The sequence below is a fragment of the Salminus brasiliensis genome, chromosome 22, assembly GCF_030463535.1.
Source record: "Salminus brasiliensis chromosome 22, fSalBra1.hap2, whole genome shotgun sequence".
Lineage (NCBI taxonomy): Eukaryota > Metazoa > Chordata > Actinopteri > Characiformes > Bryconidae > Salminus > Salminus brasiliensis.
This window is the reverse complement of record NC_132899.1, coordinates 32608051-32635330: the sequence shown is the minus strand read 5'-3', so window position 1 is coordinate 32635330 and position 27280 is coordinate 32608051. Positions and strand designations below refer to the sequence as shown.

The 27280-nt window shown below is 42.2% G+C and overlaps 4 protein-coding genes across 4 annotated transcripts; all 4 read right to left on the bottom strand.

Moving 5' to 3' along the window:
- Nucleotides 1–6100: 6100 nt before the first annotated feature.
- Nucleotides 6101–6928, bottom strand: LOC140543612 (testis-specific serine/threonine-protein kinase 6-like). The gene has a single exon (XM_072666716.1). It carries the CDS (start codon nt 6926–6928, stop codon nt 6101–6103), a length of 828 nt encoding a protein of 275 aa, XP_072522817.1.
- Nucleotides 6929–13148: 6220 nt separating this feature from the next.
- On the bottom strand, nt 13149–13976 carry LOC140543611 (testis-specific serine/threonine-protein kinase 6-like). The gene has a single exon (XM_072666715.1). The coding sequence runs from the start codon at nt 13974–13976 to the stop codon at nt 13149–13151; it is 828 nt and encodes a 275-aa protein (XP_072522816.1).
- A 5296-nt stretch (nt 13977–19272) lies between these two features.
- LOC140543610 (testis-specific serine/threonine-protein kinase 6-like) lies at nt 19273–20100 on the bottom strand. Its single transcript, XM_072666714.1, has one exon. The coding sequence runs from the start codon at nt 20098–20100 to the stop codon at nt 19273–19275; it is 828 nt and encodes a 275-aa protein (XP_072522815.1).
- Nucleotides 20101–25441: 5341 nt separating this feature from the next.
- On the bottom strand, nt 25442–26269 carry LOC140543609 (testis-specific serine/threonine-protein kinase 6-like). Its single transcript, XM_072666713.1, has one exon. The coding sequence runs from the start codon at nt 26267–26269 to the stop codon at nt 25442–25444; it is 828 nt and encodes a 275-aa protein (XP_072522814.1).
- Between the last annotated feature and the right edge of the window lie 1011 nt (nt 26270–27280).

Genomic DNA, 27280 nt, shown 5'->3' with positions numbered 1-27280 from the left:
AAACCTCGTACCACTGCCGTGCAGAGGCCGTGTTCTCAAAGCCACACCTGGACCAGCTGTGTTTAAAGCTTTACATTACAGCTGTTCAGTCACCTGTTTTTATTCACATTGATTCAGAAAGGTCTCCAACTACCTGTTCAGGTGAAAAATCTTATTTATTAATAATAATAATAATAATAATAATTAAGAATTAATAAAGGGGACGCTCAGGTTTTCCCTTCAGAATTTGAGTTTCTAGGCAACTAATGCGTCCATAATAATGAACAAGCTGTATAAAAATAAATAAATAAATAAATAATAAAAAAGTGAAGAATTAAGTTAAATTAAATTAAAAAAAAAAAAATTTTTTATGGTTATTAATGATTAATGAGACCAAACTTAGCAGTAAAATATTATATGTTACTTTAAATAATTCAAATAATTTCACAAATTCCTGCTGTTCCCAAATCAGCCTAAAAATGTGAATAAAGTTTGTGTAGTTTATAGTGTTTATTATATTTATTTATATTTATTTATATATATATATATATGTATGTATGGCGTGCAATGGGAGGGGAGAGTACGTATGGTTGCAAACTCAATGGGAAGAACACTTGAACCATTTATCAGAGTAGAAAAGAAGCCTGAAGTAACTTCTACAGGTATTAGACTGGTTCATCAGGAATTCTGCTGTATTCTTTTAATATGCCCACAAGAGGGCGCTCAACTACCATGTTGGTACTTCATCAGAGGTCTGCTCCCAATCATGACACCGTCCTTATTTAGTACCCAAAGTACTAAGCCTTTCATACATACACATTACCCATCAGACACTTCAGCCTGATAGATATAGATGTTTATGAATAGAAATGTTTATAAGTGCAACAGACTGTAAAGCCAAAGCTCCGAGTGGCTCAGCGCTCGAACCCACTACCGCTACGGCCTGGGGGTCGCAAATTCCAGTCCTGAGCCCTGAGTCCTTTCCCTCTGAGAGGGGCAACAGCTTCCACACAGCTTCCTTAATTCAGTCCAGTGTCTTCTTTAAGCACAGTCAGCCTCCTTTTCCTGCTAGCTGGGACCATGTAATCTATTTGGACAGAAGTATTGGGACACCAGCTCATTCATTGCTTTATGTGAAAATACTTTTTTTGGAGAGCGTTAGTGAGGTCAGGATGATGGATGATGACCACCACCCCACCTCATCATCCCCAACCGACCAGCTCATCCAATCAGAAGTACTGGATGGAGCTCCTCCACCATCATTCCAGAGAACACAGTTCCTCCACTGCTCCACAGCTCAATGCAGGGGGGCTTTTTACCCCTCTAGCCCACTACTAGTATTAGGCAGCATGGTGCCCATAGGTTCATGCTTATCTGCTCCAGGGAGTCCTATTCTATTGGCAGTACTTCTCTACAGGGACTAGACAAGCTATGTGTGTGTGTGTGTGTGTGTGTGTGTGTGTGTGTGTGCATTTGCACATCTGTCAGCAATGGATGCAGCTTAAAGCTCCTCTGATGGTGCTCCCACATCTGGTAGAGCAGTCTCACTTACAGCCACCCACCACCACCAGCCTTAACTACACCCACCACCACCACCAGCCTTAACTACAGCCAACCACCACCACCAGCCTTAACTACACCCACCACCACCACCAGCCTTAACTACAGCCGACCACCACCACCAGCCCTAACTACAGCCAACCAGCACCACCAGCCTTAACTACAGCCAACCACCACCACCAGCCTTAACTACAGCCAACCACCACCACCAATCTCACCTACAGCCAACCACCACCACCAGCCTTAACTACAGCCAACCACCACCACCAGTCTCAACTACAGCCAACCACCACCACCAGCCTTAACTACAGCCAACCACCACCACCAGCCTTAACTACCACCACCACCAGTCTCAACTACAGCCAACCACCACCACCAGCCTTAACTACAGCCAACCACCACCACCAGCCTTAACTACACCCACCACCACCACCAGCCTTAACTACATCCAACCACCACCACCAGCCTCAACTACAGCCATCCTCCACCAATCTCACCTAAAGCCAACCACCACCACCAGACTTAACTACAGCCATCCTCCACCAGCCTTAACTACAGCCAACCACCACCACCAGCCTTAACTACAGCCATCCTCCACCAGTCTCACCTACAGCCAACCACCTCCACCAGCCTTAACTACAGCCATCCTCCACCAATCTCACCTACAGCCAACCACCACCACCAGCCTTAACTACAGCCATCCTCCACCAATCTCACCTACAGCCAACCTACTTGTCCTGTAGCCACTTAGCTAGCGGCCTCTCCTGGGGCCCTGAAGCTCCAGCGCGAGCGCCCTGTTGATGTCCTCTGCTGCCTGTCAGTGCAGGTTAGCCCTCGGAGCTAATGAGTGTTCGGGGTATTTAGCAACTCATAATAATAATAATAATAATAATAATAATGTTAATAATAATGTTAATAATAATAATAATGTTAATAATAATAATAATAACAATAATATTAATAACAATAATAATAATAATGTTAATAATAATAATAATAACAATAACAATAATATTAATAGCAATAATAATAATAATGTTAATAATAATAATATTAATAATAATAATATTAATAATAATAATAATAATAATAATAATGTTAATAATAATAATAATAATAATAATATTAATAATAATAATAATAATATTAATAATAATAATAATAATATTAGACTACATTCTAGATGATTTCTGATGGTGTATTATTTTATTAAAGGTGGTGAGAGAGGAGAAGGAGGTGAAGGAGGAGAGGGAAAAGGTGCTGAGATATTTAAGCTGCTCTGGTCCATCAGTATGACCAGCCGGACCAAACTGGTCAACTACCTCGGTCTCACTGATAGACCCTCTAAACCGTCCCTCCCAAAAAGAACCATGTGATGCCGTGCTGGTCAGGAGCTAAGTAAGCTGCTGGACCAGCTGGTTTACCAGCATTACCGGGGCGTTTCCCCCTGGACCACCAGCTTTTTCACCCACCTTGACCATCAAGGTCCAGCTTAGATCATCTGAAAGCAGCTGTTACCAGCTGATATGGATTTTTTTAGTCAGTGAAGAAACAGAAACAATAGGTTTAAAGTCCATTTGATGGACAAAAGTATGTGGACACCCTTTCTGATGATTGAGATACGGTGTTTCAGCCACACAAGCTTCAGTTGTTCTACTGATAGGCTGCTTAAATGTTCAGTTGAAGGTGAGCTACATTTTTATTCTATTTTTATTCTATTTTTATTACATTTTTATTACATTTTATTCTATTTTTATTCTATTTTTATTACATTTTATTCTATTTTTATTGTATTTTTATTATATTTTTATTCTATGTTTATTATATTTTTATTAAATTTTTATTGTATTTTTAATATATTTTTATTATATTTTTATTGTATTTTTATTGTATTTTTATTATATTTTTATTGTATTTTTATTACATTTTTATTATATTTGTATTATATTTGTATTATATTTCTATTGTATTTTTATTATATTTTTATTATATTTTTATTGTATTTTTGTCTGAGCAGAAACCTCTTCAGCGAGCTGCTCCTGCAGCCTCCGCAGCCTCTGCTTGCACATCTGGATGAGTCGAGAGAGCACCTCCAACATTGCCTCCAGCAGCTCTCGCAGCTTCTCCTCGACCTCCTCGTTCTCCATGGGGGCGTGGACATCATCCTCCATCCTGGGATCGGCATCAGCATGGCCAGCTTCACCAGGCTAGTCTACCAGTATGACCAGCTCCTGGCCAGCTTGAACGGTTCAGTCCAGTCTCTGGATTTTCCTCTCCACTGTCTCTGGATGCTCCGGAGTAGGATCTCATTCAGGTGACGTGTTTTGGACGTGTTGACCTTCCTGTTCTACCGTAGTTGTGTTCATGCACTGAATGCTGGGATATGTTGTGGGTTTGAGACCCGGGATCCACAAACTGCCACTGTTGGGCCCTCGAGCAAGGCCCTTAACCCTCCCGACTGCCCCCCACTCCAGGTTAGGTAACTGAGGGGCTCTTGGCTAACTAGTAGGTAGTGTGTGTGTGTGTGTGTGAGTGTGTGTGTGTTGGTTTGAAGTGTAGTCCTGACCTGCAGCAGTGGTATTATCAGTTTTATTGGGATTATTATTCTGATTATTAGTGTGTAACTCTGACCGGGGGTCCGGGGGTCCGGGGGTCCTTGTTCTCCTCTCTTGTTCCTTTGTTGGTTTTGTTTGATGTGGCCTGTCTGAAGCTCGGCTTGTGGTCCTCGGTTCTCCTCATCCCCTTGTCCTATCCGAGCACTGCTCAGTCGCCTTGGCTTTCCCCACCCAGCGTCCTGTTTTCCTCCCAGATCCCTGGTTTGTTATATTGGCTCAGTCCTGCCTTAGTTGTCATTATTATTATTATTATTATTATTAGTGTATTGTTATTATTATTTTTTATTAGTGTATTATTATTATTGTTATTATTATTATTATTATTATTTTATCAGTGTATTATTATTATTATTATTATTATTTTATTAGTGTAATATTATTGTTATTATTATTTTAATAGTGTATTATTATTATCATCATCATCATTATTATTATTTTTATTAGTGTATTATTATTATTATTAGTGTATTATTATTATTATTAGTGTATTATTATTATTATTATTGTTATTAGTGTATTATTATTATTATTATTATTAGTGTATTATTATTATTATTATTAGTGTATTATTATTATTATTAGTGTATTATTATTATTATTATTATTAGTGTATTACTATTATTATTATTAATGTATTATTATTATTAGTGTATTATTATTATTATTATTAATGTATTATTATTATTAATGTATTATGATCTTCTATTTCTTCAAAGTGATCTAATGTGAGTTTAATCCTCAGACTCATCATAAAGATGAAGAGAGACGATCAATATCTAGGTTTTACTTTCAGTAGAAAACAGAAACTTCCAGAACACATCAGTAAGGTAGAGCAGCACTTTATTATTGCTCAAAGACACACACACACACACACACACACACACAAACACACTCACACACACTCACACACACACACACACACACACACACACACTCACACACACTCGGTTCGGTTCGGTTCAGTTCGGTTCGGTTCTGTTCGGTTCGGTTCGGTTCGGTTCGGTTTCGGTTCGGTTCCAGTCACTCCCCCACTGCTGCAAATTCACCATGGATCTCGTCTAGGTTCAGTCTGGACTCACTCCTCCAGGCTCACTTGGCAGAGTTCCCTCGGAAGAGCTTCCTCATCCTCCCTCGAAGTGATCGTGAGACTCTGAGGATCGGTGCTGCCACATATTTCTTAGCTGCCCTTTTAACTGCAGCACAAAGCGGACTACAGTCACAGCAGCCGGACTCCTCCCCGACAACCTCTGCACCAGCTCTACTGCCACTACCGTCTTCCTGGACTGGGTCGACTGGGTGTGGGTGGGAACTGCTGCCCTCGTCAACGACGGTCACGACGAATCTGCCGATGACTCTGGGGGCCCTGCAGAAGCAATGGGGAGATGTAGGCATTGTTAGTGAGCTGATTCTGTACAGTAGCTACGTCTAAACCTTGAGTGATCTTTATCATGGCGTAATATGGACACTTCACCAAGTGTGTGTGTCCTTAGTGACAGTGTTGCCAGACTGACTGTGTAAGAAATAATCAAGCAGACAAACTTACCGTGGGTTTTCCTCCGAACGCTGGATGACGCTCTGCTCATAGGTGTTGGTTGTGGAGGAGAGGAGACCGCTGGATGAGGACAGGCTGCTCCAATCCAGGTCCTGGTCCTCGCTGTCCTCACTGCGTTCTCCACTGTGTTCCCCTGCAGTTTCACACACTTGCACCTCCGGAGAGCTTTCAGACTCGGGGACGGATGAATTTGCAGAGTCGCTCCTGTTCCTGTTGATGAAAATACAGGTGATTGTAGCAAACTGTCCCACTGTCCCATTGAGAAATGCTGCTTTGTGAAAAGCCATTTATTTACTATAGCTAATCAATCAATAAAGGATCAATAAAAACAGTAATAAATAATACATGGATTATCAAAAGGACGCGACGCTGGAGTTCCAGCACAGCGCTCTACTTACTGCTCCTGCCTGGCCTGCATCCAAGGGTGGTTCGCCACGTTTCTCACCGAAGGCCGGGTGAAGGGATTGAAACGCAGCATGTAAGAAATGAAGGCCCGACAGGGCTCCTCCACCGCGACCCCACACGGATACTCCGCAGCTTTGCGCTGGAGCTGTGTGAGAGAACAGTGAGGGTCTGAACTGAAGGGCAAGAAGCCGGTGACCATCACGTACAGGATGACGCCCAGGCTCCAGACGTCACTCTTCAGGGGATCGTAGGGCCTGTTGAGAAGCACCTCAGGAGCGCAGTAGCAGCGAGTGCCACAGTAAGTCTGGCTGAGGGAAGGGTAGCCTCTTACAAAGCAGCCCAAGCCAAAGTCGGTCAGTTTGACCTGACCATCAGCGCTCAGCAGGACGTTCTCGCATTTCAGGTCTCGGTGGGCGATGTCCTGCTGGTGAAGATAGCCCACGGCATCGACGATCTGGGAGAACCACATCCTGGCCTGGTTAACGGGGAGGCGTCGGAGCGCCTTGATCTCGTGAAGGAGGTCGGTTGCGGCTACCTCCATCACAATGAAGACCTGTCCGTTGGGCATGTCGAAACTTTCGTGCACCTGAATGATGTGAGGGTGCCTCACTCTCTTTAGGATGGCGAGTTCCCGGGGCAACTGCTTCCAGGCGAAATCTGATGATTCCTTCCTGCGATCCATGATTTTAATGGCCACGTGTTTGCGGTGCCTCTGTGATGTGGCCAGTTTCACCGTGCCGAAGCCTCCTTCCCCGAGGTTGTACACCACCTCGTAGCCCAGGCTTCTCAGAACTCCACCTGCCTCATCTGCCTCCATGTTTACCACTCCTCCTGTCTCCATGGAGAAGCAGTTAGGAAAGCAACGTAGAAATGTTCCGTCTCGCTGCTGAATTCGGACTGAGCCACTGGGGGAGAACCCCCCTCTTTTATAGGCTCTGTGACATCATCAGTATGACATCACAATGGAGGAAGTGGAAGACTCGGGTCCCTGAGCTCAGTCCCCTTGTTGACTGTATACGACTGGATGTGCCCCTTTCCCTTACTTAAGCAGCACATGACCCCACTTGCAGTGATAGTACGGCTGAGTTGATTGAACACAGCCAGGCCTGTTTAGACTAAGCCATGTGCAATACCTGCTGAGGCCAGCAGGGGGAGCCTGAAAACCTCGTACCACTGCGCTGCAGAGGCCGTGTTCTCAAAGCCACAACTGGACCAGCTGTGTTTAAAGCTTTACATTACAGCTGTTCAGTCACCTGTTTTTATTCACATTGATTCAGAAAGGTCTCCAACTACCTGTTCAGGTGGAAAATCTAAAAATCTTATTTATTATTAATAATAATAATAATAATAATAATAATAATAATTAAGAATTAATAAAGGGGACTCTCAGGTTTTCCCTTTAGAATTTGAGTTTCTAGGCAACTAATGCGTCCATAATAATGAACAAGCTGTATAAAAATAAATAAATAAATAAATAAATGTAAAAAAATAATAAAAAAGTGAAGAATGAAGTTAAATTAAATTTAAAAAAAAATGTTTAAATGGTTATTAATGATTAATGAGAACAAACTTAGCAGTAAAATATTATATGTTACTTTAAATAATTCAAATAATTTCACAAATTCCTGCTGTTCCCAAATCAGCCTAAAAAATGTGAATAAATTTTGTGTAGTTTATAGTGTTTATTATATGTATTTATATTTAGATATATATATATATGTATGTATGGCGTGCAGTGGGAGGGGAGAGTACGTATGGTTGCAAACTCAACGGGAAGAACACTTGAACCATTTATCAGAGTAGAAAAGAAGCCTGAAGTAACTTCTACAGGTATTAGACTGGTTCATCAGGAATTCTGCTGTATTCTTTTAATATGCCCACAAGAGGGCGCTCAACTACCATGTTGGTACTTCATCAGAGGTCTGCTCCCAATCATGACACCGTCCTTATTTAGTACCCAAAGTACTAAGCCTTTCATACATACACATTACCCATCAGACACTTCAGCCTGATAGATATAGATGTTTATGAATAGAAATGTTTATAAGTGCAACAGACTGTAAAGCCAAAGCTCCGAGTGGCTCAGCGCTCGAACCCACTACCGCTACGGCCTGGGGGTCGCAAATTCCAGTCCTGAGCCCTGAGTCCTTTCCCTCTGAGAGGGGCAACAGCTTCCACACAGCTTCCTTAATTCAGTCCAGTGTCTTCTTTAAGCACAGTCAGCCCCCTTTTCCTGCTAGCTGGGACCATGTACTCTATTTGGACAGAAGTATTGGGACACCAGCTCATTCATTGCTTTATGTGAAAATACTTTTTTTGGAGAGCGTTAGTGAGGTCAGGATGATGGATGATGACCACCACCCCACCTCATCATCCCCAACCGACCAGCTCATCCAATCAGAAGTACTGGATGGAGCTCCTCCACCATCATTCCAGAGAACACAGTTCCTCCACTGCTCCACAGCTCAATGCAGGGGGGCTTTTTACCCCTCTAGCCCACTACTAGTATTAGGCAGCATGGTGCCCATAGGTTCATGCTTATCTGCTCCAGGGAGTCCTATTCTATTGGCAGTACTTCTCTACAGGGACTAGACAAGCTATGTGTGTGTGTGTGTGTGTGTGTGTGTGTGTGTGTGCATTTGCACATCTGTCAGCAATGGATGCAGCTTAAAGCTCCTCTGATGGTGCTCCCACATCTGGTAGAGCAGTCTCACTTACAGCCACCCACCACCACCAGCCTTAACTACACCCACCACCACCAGCCTTAACTACACCCACCACCACTACCAGCCTTAACTACAGCCAACCACCACCACCAGCCTTAACTACACCCACCACCACCACCAGCCTTAACTACAGCCCACCACCACCACCAGTCTCACCTACAGCCAACCACCACCACCAGTCTCAAGTACACCCACCACCATCACCAGCCTTAACTACAGCCAACCACCACCACCAGCCTTAACTACAGCCAACCACCACCACCAGCCTTAACTACAGCCATCCTCCACCAATCTCACCTACAGGCAACCACCACCACCAGCCTTAACTACAGCCATCCTCCACCAATCTCACCTACAGCCAACCACCACCACCAGCCTTAACTACAGCCATCCTCCACCAATCTCACCTACAGCCAACCACCACCACCAGCCTTAACTACAGCCATCCACCACCAATCTCACCTACAGTCAACCACCACCACCTGCCTTAACTACAGCCAACCACCACCACCAGCCTTAACTACAGCCATCCTCCACCAATCTCACCTACAGCCAACCACCACCACCAGCCTTAACTACAGCCATCCTCCACCAATCTCACCTACAGCCAACCACCACCACCAGCCTTTACTACAGCCAACCACCACCACCAGCCTTATCTACAGCCATCCTCCACCACCAGCCATAACTACAGCCATCCTCCACCAATCTCACCTACAGCCAACCTACTTGTCCTGTAGCCACTTAGCTAGCGGCCTCTCCTGGGGTCCTGAAGCTCCAGCGCGAGCGCCCTGTTGATGTCCTCTGCTGCCTGTCAGTGCAGGTTAGCCCTCGGAGCTAATGAGTGTTCGGGGCATTTAGCAACTCATAATAATAATAATAATAATATTAATAATAATAATAATAATAATAATAATAATAATAATAATATTAGACCACATTCTAGATGATTTCTGATGATGTATTATTTTATTAAAGGTGGTGAGAGAGGAGAAGAAGGTGAAGGAGGAGAGGGAAAAGGTGCTGAGATATTTAAGCTGCTCTGGTCCATCAGTATGACCAGCCGGACCAAACTGGTCAACCACCTCGGTCTCACTGATAGACCCGCTAATCCGTCCCTCCCAAAAAGAACCATGTGATGCCGTGCTGGTCAGGAGCTAAGTAAGCTGCTGGACCAGCTGGTTTACCAGCATTACCGGGGCGTTTCCCCCTGGACCACCAGCTTTTTCACCCACCTTGACCATCAAGGTCCAGCTTAGATCATCTGAAAGCAGCTGTTACCAGCTGATATGGATTTTTTTAGTCAGTGAAGAAACAGAAACAATAGATTTAAAGTCCATTTGATGGACAAAAGTATGTGGACACCCTGTCTGATGATTGAGATACGGTGTTTCAGCCACACAAGCTTCAGTTGTTCTACTGATAGGCTGCTTAAATGTTCAGTTGAAGGTGAGCTACATTTTTATTCTATTTTTATTCTATTTTTATTACATTTTTATTATATTTTATTCTATTTTTATTATATTTTTATTATATTTGTATTAATTTTTTATTGTATTTTTATTATATTTTTATTATATTTTAATTAAATTTGTATTGTATTTTTATTATATTTTTATAAAATTTTTATTATATTTTTATTGTATTTTTATTGTATTTTTATTATATTTGTATTATATTTTATTATATTTTTATTCTATTTTTATTATATTTTTATTATATTGTTATTCTATTTTTATTCTATTTTTATTGTTTTTTTATTATATTTTTAATATATTTTTTTGTATTTTTATTATATTTTTATTATATTTTTTTGTATTTTTATTATATTTTTATTATATTTTTATTATATTTTTATTGTATTTTTATCTGAGCAGAAACCTCTTCAGCGAGCTGCTCCTGCAGCCTCCGCAGCCTCTGCTTGCACATCTGGATGACTCGAGAGAGTACCTCCAACATTGCCTCCAGCAGCTCTCGCAGCTTCTCCTCGACCTCCTCGTTCTCCATGGGGGCGTGGACATCATCCTCCATCCTGGGATCGGCATCAGCATGGCCAGCTTCACCAGGCTAGTCTACCAGTATGACCAGCTCCTGGCCAGCTTGAACGGTTCAGTCCAGTCTCTGGATTTTCCTCTCCACTGTCTCTGGATGCTCCGGAGTAGGATCTCATTCAGGTGACGTGTTTTGGACGTGTTGACCTTCCTGTTCTACCGTAGTTGTGTTCATGCACTGAATGCTGGGATATGTTGTGGGTTTGAGACCCGGGATCCACAAGCTGCCACTGTTGGGCCCTCGAGCAAGGCCCCTAAACCTTCCCGACTGCCCCCCACTCCAGGTTAGGTAACTGAGGGGCTCTTGGCTAACTAGTAGGTAGAGTGTGTGTGTGTGTGTGAGTGTGTGTGTGTTGGTTTGAAGTGTAGTCCTGACCTGCAGCAGTGGTATTATCAGTTTTATTGGGATTATTATTCTGATGATTAGTGTGTAACTCTGACCGGGGGTCCGGGGGTCCTTGTTCTCCTCTATTGTTCCTCTGTTGGTTTTGTTTGATGTGGCCTGTCTGAAGCTCGGCTTGTGGTCCTCGGTTCTCCTCATCCCCTTGTCCCTTCCGAGCACTGCTCAGTCGCCTTGGCTTTCCCCACCCAGCGTCCTGTTTTCCTCCCAGATCCCTGGCTTGTTATTTTGGCTCAGTCCTGCCTTAGTTGTCATTATTATTATTATTATTATTTTTAGTGTGTTATTATTATTATTATTTTATTAGTGTATTATTATTATTATTATTTTATTAGTGTATTATTATTATTATTATCAGTGTATTATTATTATTATTATTTTTATTAGTGTATTATTATTAGTGTATTATTATTATTATTATTAGTGTATTATTATTATTATCAGTGTATTATTATTATTTTTTTATTAGTGTATTATTATTAGTGTATTATTATTATTATTAGTGTATTATTATTATTAGTGTATTATTATTATTAGTGTATTATTATTATTATTATTAATGTATTATTATTATTAGTGTATTATGATCTTCTATTTCTTCAAAGTGATCTAATGTGAGTTTAATCTTCAGACTCATCAGAAAGATGAAGAGAGACGATCAATATCTAGGTTTTACTTTCAGTAGAAAACAGAAACATCAGTAAGGTAGAGCAGCACTTTATTATTGCTCAAAGACACACACACACACACACACTCACTCACACACACACACTCACACACTCACACACACACTCACACACACACACTCACACACACACACTCACACACACACACACACACACACTCACACACTCGGTTCGGTTCGGTTCGGTTCGGTTCGGTTCGGTTCAGTTCGGTTCGGTTCGGTTTCGGTTCGGTTTCGGTTCGGTTCCAGTCACTCCCCCACTGCTGCAAATTCACCATGGATCTCGTCTAGGTTCAGTCTGGACTCACTCCTCCAGGCTCACTTGGCAGAGTTCCCTCGGAAGAGCTTCCTCATCCTCCCTCGAAGTGATCGTGAGACTCTGAGGATCGGTGCTGCCACATATTTCTTAGCTGCCCTTTTAACTGCAGCACAAAGCGGACTACAGTCACAGCAGCCGGACTCCTCCCCGACAACCTCTGCACCAGCTCTACTGCCACTACCGTCTTCCTGGACTGGGTCGACTGGGTGTGGGTGGGAACTGCTGCCCTCGTCAACGACGGTCACGACGAATCTGCCGATGACTCTGGGGGCCCTGCAGAAGCAATGGGGAGATGTAGGCATTGTTAGTGAGCTGATTCTGTACAGTAGCTACGTCTAAACCTTGAGTGATCTTTATCATGGCGTAATATGGACACTTCACCAAGTGTGTGTGTCCTTAGTGACAGTGTTGCCAGACTGACTGTGTAAGAAATAATCAAGCAGACAAACTTACCGTTGGTTTTCCTCCGAACGCTGGATGACGCTCTGCTCATAGGTGTTGGTTGTGGAGGAGAGGAGACCGCTGGATGAGGACAGGCTGCTCCAATCCAGGTCCTGGTCCTCGCTGTCCTCACTGCGTTCTCCACTGTGTTCCCCTGCAGTTTCACACACTTGCACCTCCGGAGAGCTTTCAGACTCGGGGACGGATGAATTTGCAGAGTCGCTCCTGTTCCTGTTGATGAAAATACAGGTGATTGTAGCAAACTGTCCCACTGTCCCATTGAGAAATGCTGCTTTGTGAAAAGCCATTTATTTACTATAGCTAATCAATCAATAAAGGATCAATAAAAACAGTAATAAATAATACATGGATTATCAAAAGGACGCGACGCTGGAGTTCCAGCACAGCGCTCTACTTACTGCTCCTGCCTGGCCTGCATCCAAGGGTGGTTCGCCACGTTTCTCACCGAAGGCCGGGTGAAGGGATTGAAACGCAGCATGTAAGAAATGAAGGCCCGACAGGGCTCCTCCACCGCGACCCCACACGGATACTCCGCAGCTTTGCGCTGGAGCTGTGTGAGAGAACAGTGAGGGTCTGAACTGAAGGGCAAGAAGCCGGTGACCATCACGTACAGGATGACGCCCAGGCTCCAGACGTCACTCTTCAGGGGATCGTAGGGCCTGTTGAGAAGCACCTCAGGAGCGCAGTAGCAGCGAGTGCCACAGTAAGTCTGGCTGAGGGAAGGGTAGCCTCTTACAAAGCAGCCCAAGCCAAAGTCGGTCAGTTTGACCTGACCATCAGCGCTCAGCAGGACGTTCTCGCATTTCAGGTCTCGGTGGGCGATGTCCTGCTGGTGAAGATAGCCCACGGCATCGACGATCTGGGAGAACCACATCCTGGCCTGGTTAACGGGGAGGCGTCGGAGCGCCTTGATCTCGTGAAGGAGGTCGGTTGCGGCTACCTCCATCACAATGAAGACCTGTCCGTTGGGCATGTCGAAACTTTCGTGCACCTGAATGATGTGAGGGTGCCTCACTCTCTTTAGGATGGCGAGTTCCCGGGGCAACTGCTTCCAGGCGAAATCTGATGATTCCTTCCTGCGATCCATGATTTTAATGGCCACGTGTTTGCGGTGCCTCTGTGATGTGGCCAGTTTCACCGTGCCGAAGCCTCCTTCCCCGAGGTTGTACACCACCTCGTAGCCCAGGCTTCTCAGAACTCCACCTGCCTCGTCTGCCTCCATGTTTACCACTCCTCCTGTCTCCATGGAGAAGCAGTTAGGAAAGCAACGTAGAAATGTTCCGTCTCGCTGCTGAATTCGGACTGAGCCACTGGGGGAGAACCCCCCCTTTTATAGGCTCTGTGACATCATCAGTATGACATCACAATGGAGGAAGTGGAAGACTCGGGTCCCTGAGCTCAGTCCCCTTGTTGACTGTATACGACTGGATGTGCCCCTTTCCCTTACTTAAGCAGCACATGACCCCACTTGCAGTGATAGTACGGCTGAGTTGATTGAACACGGCCAGGCCTGTTTAGACTAAGCCATGTGCAATACCTGCTGAGGCCAGCAGGGGGAGCCTGAAAACCTTGAACCACTGCGCTGCAGAGGCCGTGTTCTCAAAGCCACACCTGGACCAGCTGTGTTTAAAGCTTTACATTACAGCTGTTCAGTCACCTGTTTTTATTCACATTGATTCAGAAAGGTCTCCAACTACCTGTTCAGGTGAAAAATCTAAAAATCTTATTTATTATTAATAATAATAATAATAATAATTAAGAATTAATAAAGGGGACGCTCAGGTTTTCCCTTTAGAATTTGAGTTTCTTGGCAACTAATGCGTCCATAATAATGAACAAGCTGTATAAAAATAAATAAATAAATAAATAAATAAATGTAAAAAAAATAATTAAAAAATGAAGAATGAAGTTAAATTAAAATGGTTATTAATGATTGATGAGACCAAACTTATTTTTTGGTTGCTGAGATGTTGCTAGGTGGTTGCTATGTTGTCCCAGGTCGTTGGTATGGTGTCCCATGTGGTTGCTATTGTTTTGCTTGGTGGTTGCTATGGTGTTGCTAGGTGTTTGCTATGTTGTTCCAGGTGGATGTTATGTTGTTGCTAGGTGGTTGCTATGTTGTCCCAGGTCGTTGGTATGGTGTTGCTAGGTGGTTGCAATGGGGTTGCTAGGAGGTTGCTATGGTGTCTCAGGTTGTTCCTATGGAGTTGACAGGTGTTTGCTATGATGTTGCTAGGTGGTTGCTATGGTGTCCCAGGTGTTTTTATGGTGTTCCTAGGTGTTTGTTATGGTGTCACAAGTAGGTGCTATAGTGTCACAGGTTGTTGCTATAGCATTGCTGGGTGGTTGCTATGGTGTTGCTTGGTGGTTGCTAAGGTGTCACAGGTGGTTACTATGTTTTTGCTTAGGTATCTCAAGTGGTTACTTGAAGATACACCTTAACATAAACTCAGTACTACCTTAAAAGAAGTTCCACCTTAAAATTCAGCATCAGTGTAAACTCAGTACTACCTTAAAAGAAGTTCCACCTTAAAATTCAGCATCAGTGTAAACTCAGTACTAGCTTAAAAGAAGTTCCACCTTAAAATTCAATATCAGTGTTAACTCAGTACTACTTTTAAAGAAGTTCCAACTTAAAATTCATTCAGTGTCAGGATAAACTCAGTACTACCTTAAAATACGTTCCACCTTAAAATTCAGTGTCAGGGTAAACTCAGTACTACCTTAAAATATGTTCCACCTTAAAATTCAGTGTTAGTGTAAACTCAGTACTACCTTAAAATACGTTCCACCTTAAAATTCAGTGTTAGTGTAAACTCAGTACTACCTTAAAATACGTTCCACCTTAAAATTCCGTGTTAGTGTAAACTCAGTACTACCTTAAAATACTTTCCACCTTAAAATTAAGTGTCAGGGTAAACTCAGTCCTACATTAAAAAATAAAAAAAATAAAAAATCTAGTAATAATAATAATATTAATAATAATAATAATAATAATGTTAATAATAATAATGTTAATAATAATAATAATAATAATAATGTTAATAATAATAATAATAATAATAATGTTAATAATAATAATAATAATAATAATAATAATATTAGACCACATTCTAGATGATTTCTGATGGTGTATTATTTTATTAAAGGTGGTGAGAGAGGAGAAGGAGGTGAAGGAGGAGAGGGAAAAGGTGCTGAGATATTTAAGCTGCTCTGGTCCATCAGTATGACCAGCCGGACCAAACTGGTCAACCACCTCGGTCTCACTGATAGACCCTCTAAACCGTCCCTCCCAAAAAGAACCATGTGATGCCGTGCTGGTCAGGAGCTAAGTAAGCTGCTGGACCAGCTGGTTTACCAGCATTACCGGGGCGTTTCCCCCTGGACCACCAGCTTTTTCACCCACCTTGACCATCAAGGTCCAGCTTAGATCATCTGAAAGCAGCTGTTACCAGCTGATATGGATTTTTTTAGTCAGTGAAGAAACAGAAACAATAGGTTTAAAGTCCATTTGATGGACAAAAGTATGTGGACACCCTTTCTGATGATTGAGATACGGTGTTTAAGCCACACAAGCTTCAGTTGTTCTACTGATAGGCTGCTTAAATGTTCAGTTGAAGGTGAGCTACATTTTTATTCTATTTTTATTCTATTTATATTACATTTTTATTATATTTTATTATATTTTTATTATATTTTTATTATATTTGTATTACATTTTTATTGTATTTTTATTATATTTTTATTATATTTTATTGTATTTTTATTATATTTTTATTGTATTTTTATTGTATTTTTATTATATTTTAAATAAATTTGTATTGTATTTTTATTATATTTTTATTATATTTTTATTAAATTTTTATTATATTTTTATTGTATTTTTATTATATTTTTATTATATATTTTTGTATTTTTATTATATTTTTTTGTATTTTTATTATATTTTTATGAAATTTTTATTATATTTTTATTATATTTTTATTGTATTTTTATTATATTTTTATTATATTTTTATTATGTTTTTATTGTATTTTTATCTGAGCAGAAACCTCTTCAGCGAGCTGCTCCTGCAGCCTCCGCAGCCTCTGCTTGCACATCTGGACGACTCGAGAGAGCACCTCCAACATTGCCTCCAGCAGCTCTCGCAGCTTCTCCTCGACCTCCTCGTTCTCCATGGGGGCGTGGACATCATCCTCCATCCTGGGATCGGCATCAGCATGACCAGCTTCACCAGGCTAGTCTACCAGTATGACCAGCTCCTGGCCAGCTTGACCGGTTCAGTCCAGTCTCTGGATTTTCCTCTCCACTGTCTCTGGATGCTCCGGAGTAGGATCTCATTCAGGTGACGTGTTTTGGACGTGTTGACCTTCCTGTTCTACCGTAGTTGTGTTCATGCACTGAATGCTGGGATATGTTGTGGGTTTGAGACCCGGGATCCACAAGCTGCCACTGTTGGGCCCTCGAGCAAGGCCCTTAACCCTCCCGACTGCCCCCCACTCCAGGTTAGGTAACTGAGGGGCTCTTGGCTAACTAGTAGGTAGAGTGTGTGTGTGTGTGTGAGTGTGTGTGTGTTGGTTTGAAGTGTAGTCCTGACCTGCAGCAGTGGTATTATCAGTTTTATTGGGATTATTATTCTAATGATTAGTGTGTAACTCTGACCGGGGGTCCGGGGGTCCGGGGGTCCTTGTTCTCCTCTCTTGTTCCTTTGTTGGTTTTGTTTGATGTGGCCTGTCTGAAGCTCGGCTTGTGGTCCTCGGTTCTCCTCATCCCCTTGTCCCTTCCGAGCACTGCTCAGTCGCCTTGGCTTTCCCCACCCAGCGTCCTGTTTTCCTCCCAGATCCCTGGTTTGTTATTTTGGCTCAGTCCTGCCTCAGTTGTCATTATTATTATTATTATTATTATTAGTGTGTTATTATTATTATTAGTGTATTATTATTATTATTATTATTAGTGTATTATTATTATTAATGTATTATTATTATTAGTTTATTATTATTAGTGTATTATTATTATTATTAATGTATTATTATTATTAGTAGTAGTGTCTTATTATTATTAGTATTAGTGTATTGGTATTATTATTATTAGTTTATTATTATTAGTGTATTATTATTATTATTATTAGTGTATTATTATTATTATTATTAGTGTATTATTATTATTATTATTATTAATGTATTATCATTATTATTATTATTATTATTATTATTAATGTATTATTATTATTAATGTATTATTATTGTTATTATTAGTGTATTATTATTATTAGTGTATTATTATTATTATTATTATTAGTGTATTATGATCTTCTGTTTCTTCAAAGTGATCTAATGTGAGTTTAATCCTCAGACTCATCATAAAGATGAAGAGAGACGATCAATATCTAGGTTTTACTTTCAGTAGAAAACAGAAACATCCAGAACACATCAGTAAGGTAGAGCAGCACTTTATTATTGCTCAAAGACACACACACACACACACACACACACACACACTCACACACACACACACACACACTCACACACGGTTCGATTCGGTTCAGTTCGGTTCGGTTCGGTTCTGTTCGGTTCGGTTTCGGTTCGGTTCCAGTCACTCCCCCACTGCTGCAAATTCACCATGGATCTCGTCTAGGTTCAGTCTGGACTCACTCCTCCAGGCTCACTTGGCAGAGTTCCCTCGGAAGAGCTTCCTCATCCTCCCTCGAAGTGATCGTGAGACTCTGAGGATCGGTGCTGCCACATATTTCTTAGCTGCCCTTTTAACTGCAGCACAAAGCGGACTACAGTCACAGCAGCCGGACTCCTCCCCGACAACCTCTGCACCAGCTCTACTGCCACTACCGTCTTCCTGGACTGGGTCGACTGGGTGTGGGTGGGAACTGCTGCCCTCGTCAACGACGGTCACGACGAATCTGCCGATGACTCTGGGGGCCCTGCAGAAGCAATGGGGAGATGTAGGCATTGTTAGTGAGCTGATTCTGTACAGTAGCTACGTCTAAACCTTGAGTGATCTTTATCATGGCGTAATATGGACACTTCACCAAGTGTGTGTGTCCTTAGTGACAGTGTTGCCAGACTGACTGTGTAAGAAATAATCAAGCAGACAAACTTACCGTGGGTTTTCCTCCGAACGCTGGATGACGCTCTGCTCATAGGTGTTGGTTGTGGAGGAGAGGAGACCGCTGGATGAGGACAGGCTGCTCCAATCCAGGTCCTGGTCCTCGCTGTCCTCACTGCGTTCTCCACTGTGTTCCCCTGCAGTTTCACACACTTGCACCTCCGGAGAGCTTTCAGACTCGGGGACGGATGAATTTGCAGAGTCGCTCCTGTTCCTGTTGATAAAAATACAGGTGATTGTAGCAAACTGTCCCACTGTCCCATTGAGAAATGCTGCTTTGTGAAAAGCCATTTATTTACTATAGCTAATCAATCAATAAAGGATCAATAAAAACAGTAATAAATAATACATGGATTATCAAAAGGACGCGACGCTGGAGTTCCAGCACAGCGCTCTACTTACTGCTCCTGCCTGGCCTGCATCCAAGGGTGGTTCGCCACGTTTCTCACCGAAGGCCGGGTGAAGGGATTGAAACGCAGCATGTAAGAAATGAAGGCCCGACAGGGCTCCTCCACCGCGACCCCACACGGATACTCCGCAGCTTTGCGCTGGAGCTGTGTGAGAGAACAGTGAGGGTCTGAACTGAAGGGCAAGAAGCCGGTGACCATCACGTACAGGATGACGCCCAGGCTCCAGACGTCACTCTTCAGGGGATCGTAGGGCCTGTTGAGAAGCACCTCAGGAGCGCAGTAGCAGCGAGTGCCACAGTAAGTCTGGCTGAGGGAAGGGTAGCCTCTTACAAAGCAGCCCAAGCCAAAGTCGGTCAGTTTGACCTGACCATCAGCGCTCAGCAGGACGTTCTCGCATTTCAGGTCTCGGTGGGCGATGTCCTGCTGGTGAAGATAGCCCACGGCATCGACGATCTGGGAGAACCACATCCTGGCCTGGTTAACGGGGAGGCGTCGGAGCGCCTTGATCTCGTGAAGGAGGTCGGTTGCGGCTACCTCCATCACAATGAAGACCTGTCCGTTGGGCATGTCGAAACTTTCGTGCACCTGAATGATGTGAGGGTGCCTCACTCTCTTTAGGATGGCGAGTTCCCGGGGCAACTGCTTCCAGGCGAAATCTGATGATTCCTTCCTGCGATCCATGATTTTAATGGCCACGTGTTTGCGGTGCCTCTGTGATGTGGCCAGTTTCACCGTGCCGAAGCCTCCTTCCCCGAGGTTGTACACCACCTCGTAGCCCAGGCTTCTCAGAACTCCACCTGCCTCATCTGCCTCCATGTTTACCACTCCTCCTGTCTCCATGGAGAAGCAGTTAGGAAAGCAACGTAGAAATGTTCCGTCTCGCTGCTGAATTCGGACTGAGCCACTGGGGGAGAACCCCCCCCTTTTATAGGCTCTGTGACATCATCAGTATGACATCACAATGGAGGAAGTGGAAGACTCGGGTCCCTGAGCTCAGTCCCCTTGTTGACTGTATACGACTGGATGTGCCCCTTTCCCTTACTTAAGCAGCACATGACCTCACTTGCAGTGATAGTACGGCTGAGTTGATTGAACACGGCCAGGCCTGTTTAGACTAAGCCATGTGCAATACCTGCTGAGGCCAGCAGGGGGAGCCTGAAAACCTTGAACCACTGCGCTGCAGAGGCCGTGTTCTCAAAGCCACACCTGAACCAGCTGTGTTTAAAGCTTTACATTACAGCTGTTCAGTCACCTGTTTTTATTCACATTGATTCAGAAAGGTCTCCAACTACCTGTTCAGGTGAAAAATCTAAAAATCTTATTTATTATTAATAATAATAATAATAATAATTAAGAATTAATAAAGGGGACGCTCAGGTTTTTCCTTTAGAATTTGAGTTTCTTGGCAACTAATGCGTCCATAATAATGAACAAGCTGTATAAAAATAAATAAATAAATAAATAAATAAATGTAAAAAAAATAATTAAAAAATGAAGAATGAAGTTAAATTAAAATGGTTATTAATGATTGATGAGACCAAACTTATTTTTTGGTTGCTGAGATGTTGCTAGGTGGTTGCTATGTTGTCCCAGGTCGTTGGTATGGTGTCCCATGTGGTTGCTATTGTTTTGCTTGGTGGTTGCTATGGTGTTGCTAGGTGTTTGCTATGTTGTTCCAGGTGGATGTTATGTTGTTGCTAGGTGGTTGCTATGTTGTCCCAGGTCGTTGGTATGGTGTTGCTAGGTGGTTGCAATGGGGTTGCTAGGAGGTTGCTATGGTGTCTCAGGTTGTTCCTATGGAGTTGACAGGTGTTTGCTATGATGTTGCTAGGTGGTTGCTATGGTGTCCCAGGTGTTTTTATGGTGTTCCTAGGTGTTTGTTATGGTGTCACAAGTAGGTGCTATAGTGTCACAGGTTGTTGCTATAGCATTGCTGGGTGGTTGCTATGGTGTTGCTTGGTGGTTGCTAAGGTGTCACAGGTGGTTACTATGTTTTTGCTTAGGTATCTCAAGTGGTTACTTGAAGATACACCTTAACATAAACTCAGTACTACCTTAAAAGAAGTTCCACCTTAAAATTCAGCATCAGTGTAAACTCAGTACTACCTTAAAAGAAGTTCCACCTTAAAATTCAGCATCAGTGTAAACTCAGTACTAGCTTAAAAGAAGTTCCACCTTAAAATTCAGTGTCAGGGTGAACTCAGTACTACCTTAAAAGATGTTCCACCTTAAAATTCAATATCAGTGTTAACTCAGTACTACTTTTAAAGAAGTTCCAACTTAAAATTCATTCAGTGTCAGGATAAACTCAGTACTACCTTAAAATACGTTCCACCTTAAAATTCAGTGTCAGGGTAAACTCAGTACTACCTTAAAATATGTTCCACCTTAAAATTCAGTGTTAGTGTAAACTCAGTACTACCTTAAAATACGTTCCACCTTAAAATTCAGTGTTAGTGTAAACTCAGTACTACCTTAAAATACGTTCCACCTTAAAATTCCGTGTTAGTGTAAACTCAGTACTACCTTAAAATACTTTCCACCTTAAAATTAAGTGTCAGGGTAAACTCAGTCCTACATTAAAAAATAAAAAAAATAAAAAATCTAGTAATAATAATAATATTAATAATAATAATAATAATGTTAATAATAATAATGTTAATAATAATAATAATAATAATAATGTTAATAATAATAATAATAATAATAATGTTAATAATAATAATAATAATAATAATAATAATATTAGACCACATTCTAGATGATTTCTGATGGTGTATTATTTTATTAAAGGTGGTGAGAGAGGAGAAGGAGGTGAAGGAGGAGAGGGAAAAGGTGCTGAGATATTTAAGCTGCTCTGGTCCATCAGTATGACCAGCCGGACCAAACTGGTCAACCACCTCGGTCTCACTGATAGACCCTCTAAACCGTCCCTCCCAAAAAGAACCATGTGATGCCGTGCTGGTCAGGAGCTAAGTAAGCTGCTGGACCAGCTGGTTTACCAGCATTACCGGGGCGTTTCCCCCTGGACCACCAGCTTTTTCACCCACCTTGACCATCAAGGTCCAGCTTAGATCATCTGAAAGCAGCTGTTACCAGCTGATATGGATTTTTTTAGTCAGTGAAGAAACAGAAACAATAGGTTTAAAGTCCATTTGATGGACAAAAGTATGTGGACACCCTTTCTGATGATTGAGATACGGTGTTTAAGCCACACAAGCTTCAGTTGTTCTACTGATAGGCTGCTTAAATGTTCAGTTGAAGGTGAGCTACATTTTTATTCTATTTTTATTCTATTTATATTACATTTTTATTATATTTTATTATATTTTTATTATATTTTTATTATATTTGTATTACATTTTTATTGTATTTTTATTATATTTTTATTATATTTTATTGTATTTTTATTATATTTTTATTGTATTTTTATTGTATTTTTATTATATTTTAAATAAATTTGTATTGTATTTTTATTATATTTTTATTATATTTTTATTAAATTTTTATTATATTTTTATTGTATTTTTATTATATTTTTATTATATATTTTTGTATTTTTATTATATTTTTTTGTATTTTTATTATATTTTTATGAAATTTTTATTATATTTTTATTATATTTTTATTGTATTTTTATTATATTTTTATTATATTTTTATTATGTTTTTATTGTATTTTTATCTGAGCAGAAACCTCTTCAGCGAGCTGCTCCTGCAGCCTCCGCAGCCTCTGCTTGCACATCTGGACGACTCGAGAGAGCACCTCCAACATTGCCTCCAGCAGCTCTCGCAGCTTCTCCTCGACCTCCTCGTTCTCCATGGGGGCGTGGACATCATCCTCCATCCTGGGATCGGCATCAGCATGACCAGCTTCACCAGGCTAGTCTACCAGTATGACCAGCTCCTGGCCAGCTTGACCGGTTCAGTCCAGTCTCTGGATTTTCCTCTCCACTGTCTCTGGATGCTCCGGAGTAGGATCTCATTCAGGTGACGTGTTTTGGACGTGTTGACCTTCCTGTTCTACCGTAGTTGTGTTCATGCACTGAATGCTGGGATATGTTGTGGGTTTGAGACCCGGGATCCACAAGCTGCCACTGTTGGGCCCTCGAGCAAGGCCCTTAACCCTCCCGACTGCCCCCCACTCCAGGTTAGGTAACTGAGGGGCTCTTGGCTAACTAGTAGGTAGAGTGTGTGTGTGTGTGTGAGTGTGTGTGTGTTGGTTTGAAGTGTAGTCCTGACCTGCAGCAGTGGTATTATCAGTTTTATTGGGATTATTATTCTGATGATTAGTGTGTAACTCTGACCGGGGGTCCGGGGGTCCGGGGGTCCTTGTTCTCCTCTATTGTTCCTCTGTTGGTTTTGTTTGATGTGGCCTGTCTGAAGCTCGGCTTGTGGTCCTCGGTTCTCCTCATCCCCTTGTCCCTTCCGAGCACTGCTCAGTCGCCTTGGCTTTCCCCACCCAGCGTCCTGTTTTCCTCCCAGATCCCTGGTTTGTTATTTTGGCTCAGTCCTGCCTCAGTTGTCATTATTATTATTATTATTATTATTATTAGTGTGTTATTATTATTATTAGTGTATTATTATTATTATTATTATTAGTGTATTATTATTATTAATGTATTATTATTATTAGTTTATTATTATTAGTGTATTATTATTATTATTAATGTATTATTATTAGTAGTAGTAGTGTCTTATTATTATTAGTATTAGTGTATTGGTATTATTATTATTAGTTTATTATTATTAGTGTATTATTATTATTATTATTATTAGTGTATTATTATTATTATTATTATTAATGTATTATCATTATTATTATTATTATTATTATTATTAATGTATTATTATTATTAATGTATTATTATTGTTATTATTAGTGTATTATTATTATTAGTGTATTATTATTATTATTATTATTAGTGTATTATGATCTTCTGTTTCTTCAAAGTGATCTAATGTGAGTTTAATCCTCAGACTCATCATAAAGATGAAGAGAGACGATCAATATCTAGGTTTTACTTTCAGTAGAAAACAGAAACATCCAGAACACATCAGTAAGGTAGAGCAGCACTTTATTATTGCTCAAAGACACACACACACACACACACACACACACACACACACACACACACTCTCACACACACACACACACACTCACACACACACACACAAGGTTCGGTTCGGTTCGTTTCAGTTCGGTTCGGTTCGGTTTCGGTTCGGTTCCAGTCACTCCCCCACTGCTGCAAATTCACCATGGATCTCGTCTAGGTTCAGTCTGGACTCACTCCTCCAGGCTCACTTGGCAGAGTTCCCTCGGAAGAGCTTCCTCATCCTCCCTCGAAGTGATCGTGAGACTCTGAGGATCGGTGCTGCCACATATTTCTTAGCTGCCCTTTTAACTGCAGCACAAAGCGGACTACAGTCACAGCAGCCGGACTCCTCCCCGACAACCTCTGCACCAGCTCTACTGCCACTACCGTCTTCCTGGACTGGGTCGACTGGGTGTGGGTGGGAACTGCTGCCCTCGTCAACGACGGTCACGACGAATCTGCCGATGACTCTGGGGGCCCTGCAGAAGCAATGGGGAGATGTAGGCATTGTTAGTGAGCTGATTCTGTACAGTAGCTACGTCTAAACCTTGAGTGATCTTTATCATGGCGTAATATGGACACTTCACCAAGTGTGTGTGTCCTTAGTGACAGTGTTGCCAGACTGACTGTGTAAGAAATAATCAAGCAGACAAACTTACCGTGGGTTTTCCTCCGAACGCTGGATGACGCTCTGCTCATAGGTGTTGGTTGTGGAGGAGAGGAGACCGCTGGATGAGGACAGGCTGCTCCAATCCAGGTCCTGGTCCTCGCTGTCCTCACTGCGTTCTCCACTGTGTTCCCCTGCAGTTTCACACACTTGCACCTCCGGAGAGCTTTCAGACTCGGGGACGGATGAATTTGCAGAGTCGCTCCTGTTCCTGTTGATGAAAATACAGGTGATTGTAGCAAACTGTCCCACTGTCCCATTGAGAAATGCTGCTTTGTGAAAAGCCATTTATTTACTATAGCTAATCAATCAATAAAGGATCAATAAAAACAGTAATAAATAATACATGGATTATCAAAAGGACGCGACGCTGGAGTTCCAGCACAGCGCTCTACTTACTGCTCCTGCCTGGCCTGCATCCAAGGGTGGTTCGCCACGTTTCTCACCGAAGGCCGGGTGAAGGGATTGAAACGCAGCATGTAAGAAATGAAGGCCCGACAGGGCTCCTCCACCGCGACCCCACACGGATACTCCGCAGCTTTGCGCTGGAGCTGTGTGAGAGAACAGTGAGGGTCTGAACTGAAGGGCAAGAAGCCGGTGACCATCACGTACAGGATGACGCCCAGGCTCCAGACGTCACTCTTCAGGGGATCGTAGGGCCTGTTGAGAAGCACCTCAGGAGCGCAGTAGCAGCGAGTGCCACAGTAAGTCTGGCTGAGGGAAGGGTAGCCTCTTACAAAGCAGCCCAAGCCAAAGTCGGTCAGTTTGACCTGACCATCAGCGCTCAGCAGGACGTTCTCGCATTTCAGGTCTCGGTGGGCGATGTCCTGCTGGTGAAGATAGCCCACGGCATCGACGATCTGGGAGAACCACATCCTGGCCTGGTTAACGGGGAGGCGTCGGAGCGCCTTGATCTCGTGAAGGAGGTCGGTTGCGGCTACCTCCATCACAATGAAGACCTGTCCGTTGGGCATGTCGAAACTTTCGTGCACCTGAATGATGTGAGGGTGCCTCACTCTCTTTAGGATGGCGAGTTCCCGGGGCAACTGCTTCCAGGCGAAATCTGATGATTCCTTCCTGCGATCCATGATTTTAATGGCCACGTGTTTGCGGTGCCTCTGTGATGTGGCCAGTTTCACCGTGCCGAAGCCTCCTTCCCCGAGGTTGTACACCACCTCGTAGCCCAGGCTTCTCAGAACTCCACCTGCCTCGTCTGCCTCCATGTTTACCACTCCTCCTGTCTCCATGGAGAAGCAGTTAGAAAAGCAACGTAGAAATGTTCCGTCTCGCTGCTGAATTCGGACTGAGCCACTGGGGGAGAACCCCCCCTTTTATAGGCTCTGTGACATCATCAGTATGACATCACAATGGAGGAAGTGGAAGACTCGGGTCCCTGAGCTCAGTCCCCTTTTTGACTGTATACGACTGGATGTGCCCCTTTCCCTTACTTAAGCAACACATGACCTCACTTGCAGTGATAGTACGGCTGAGTTGATTGAACACGGCCAGGCCTGTTTAGACTAAGCCATGTGCAATACCTGCTGAGGCCAGCAGGGGGAGCCTGAAAACCTCGTACCACTGCGCTGCAGAGGCCGTGTTCTCAAAGCCACACCTGGACCAGCTGTGTTTAAAGCTTTACATTACAGCTGTTCAGTCACCTGTTTTTATTCACATTGATTCAGAAAGGTCTCCAACTACCTGTTCAGGTGAAAAATCTAAAAATCTTATTTATTATTAATAATAATAATAATAATAATAATAATAATAATTAAGAATTAATAAAGGGGACGCTCAGGTTTTCCCTTTAGAATTTGAGTTTCTAGGCAACTAATGCGTCCATAATAATGAACAAGCTGTATAAAAATAAATAAATAAATAAATAAATAAATAAATAATAAAAAAGTGAAGAATTAAGTTAAATTAAAATGGTTATTAATGATTAATGAGACCAAACTTAGCAGTAAAATATTATATGTTACTTTAAATAATTCAAATAATTTCACAAATTCCTGCTGTTCCCAAATCAGCCTAAAAAATGTGAATAAATTTAGTGTAGTTTATAGTGTTTATTATATGTATTTATATTCATATATATATATATATATGTATGGCGTGCAGTGGGAGGGGAGAGTACGTATGGTTGCAAACTCAACGGGAAGAACACTTGAACCATTTATCAGAGTAGAAAAGAAGCCTGAAGTAACTTCTACAGGTATTAGACTGGTTCATCAGGA

What these genes read in the sequence shown, in the direction of transcription:
- LOC140543612 (XM_072666716.1), bottom strand. Translation starts at nt 6,928, where the DNA reads ATGGAGGCAGATGAGGCAGGTGGAGTTCTGAGAAGCCTGGGCTACGAG.
- LOC140543610 (XM_072666714.1), bottom strand. Translation starts at nt 20,100, where the DNA reads ATGGAGGCAGATGAGGCAGGTGGAGTTCTGAGAAGCCTGGGCTACGAG.
- LOC140543609 (XM_072666713.1), bottom strand. Translation starts at nt 26,269, where the DNA reads ATGGAGGCAGACGAGGCAGGTGGAGTTCTGAGAAGCCTGGGCTACGAG.
- LOC140543611 (XM_072666715.1), bottom strand. Translation starts at nt 13,976, where the DNA reads ATGGAGGCAGACGAGGCAGGTGGAGTTCTGAGAAGCCTGGGCTACGAG.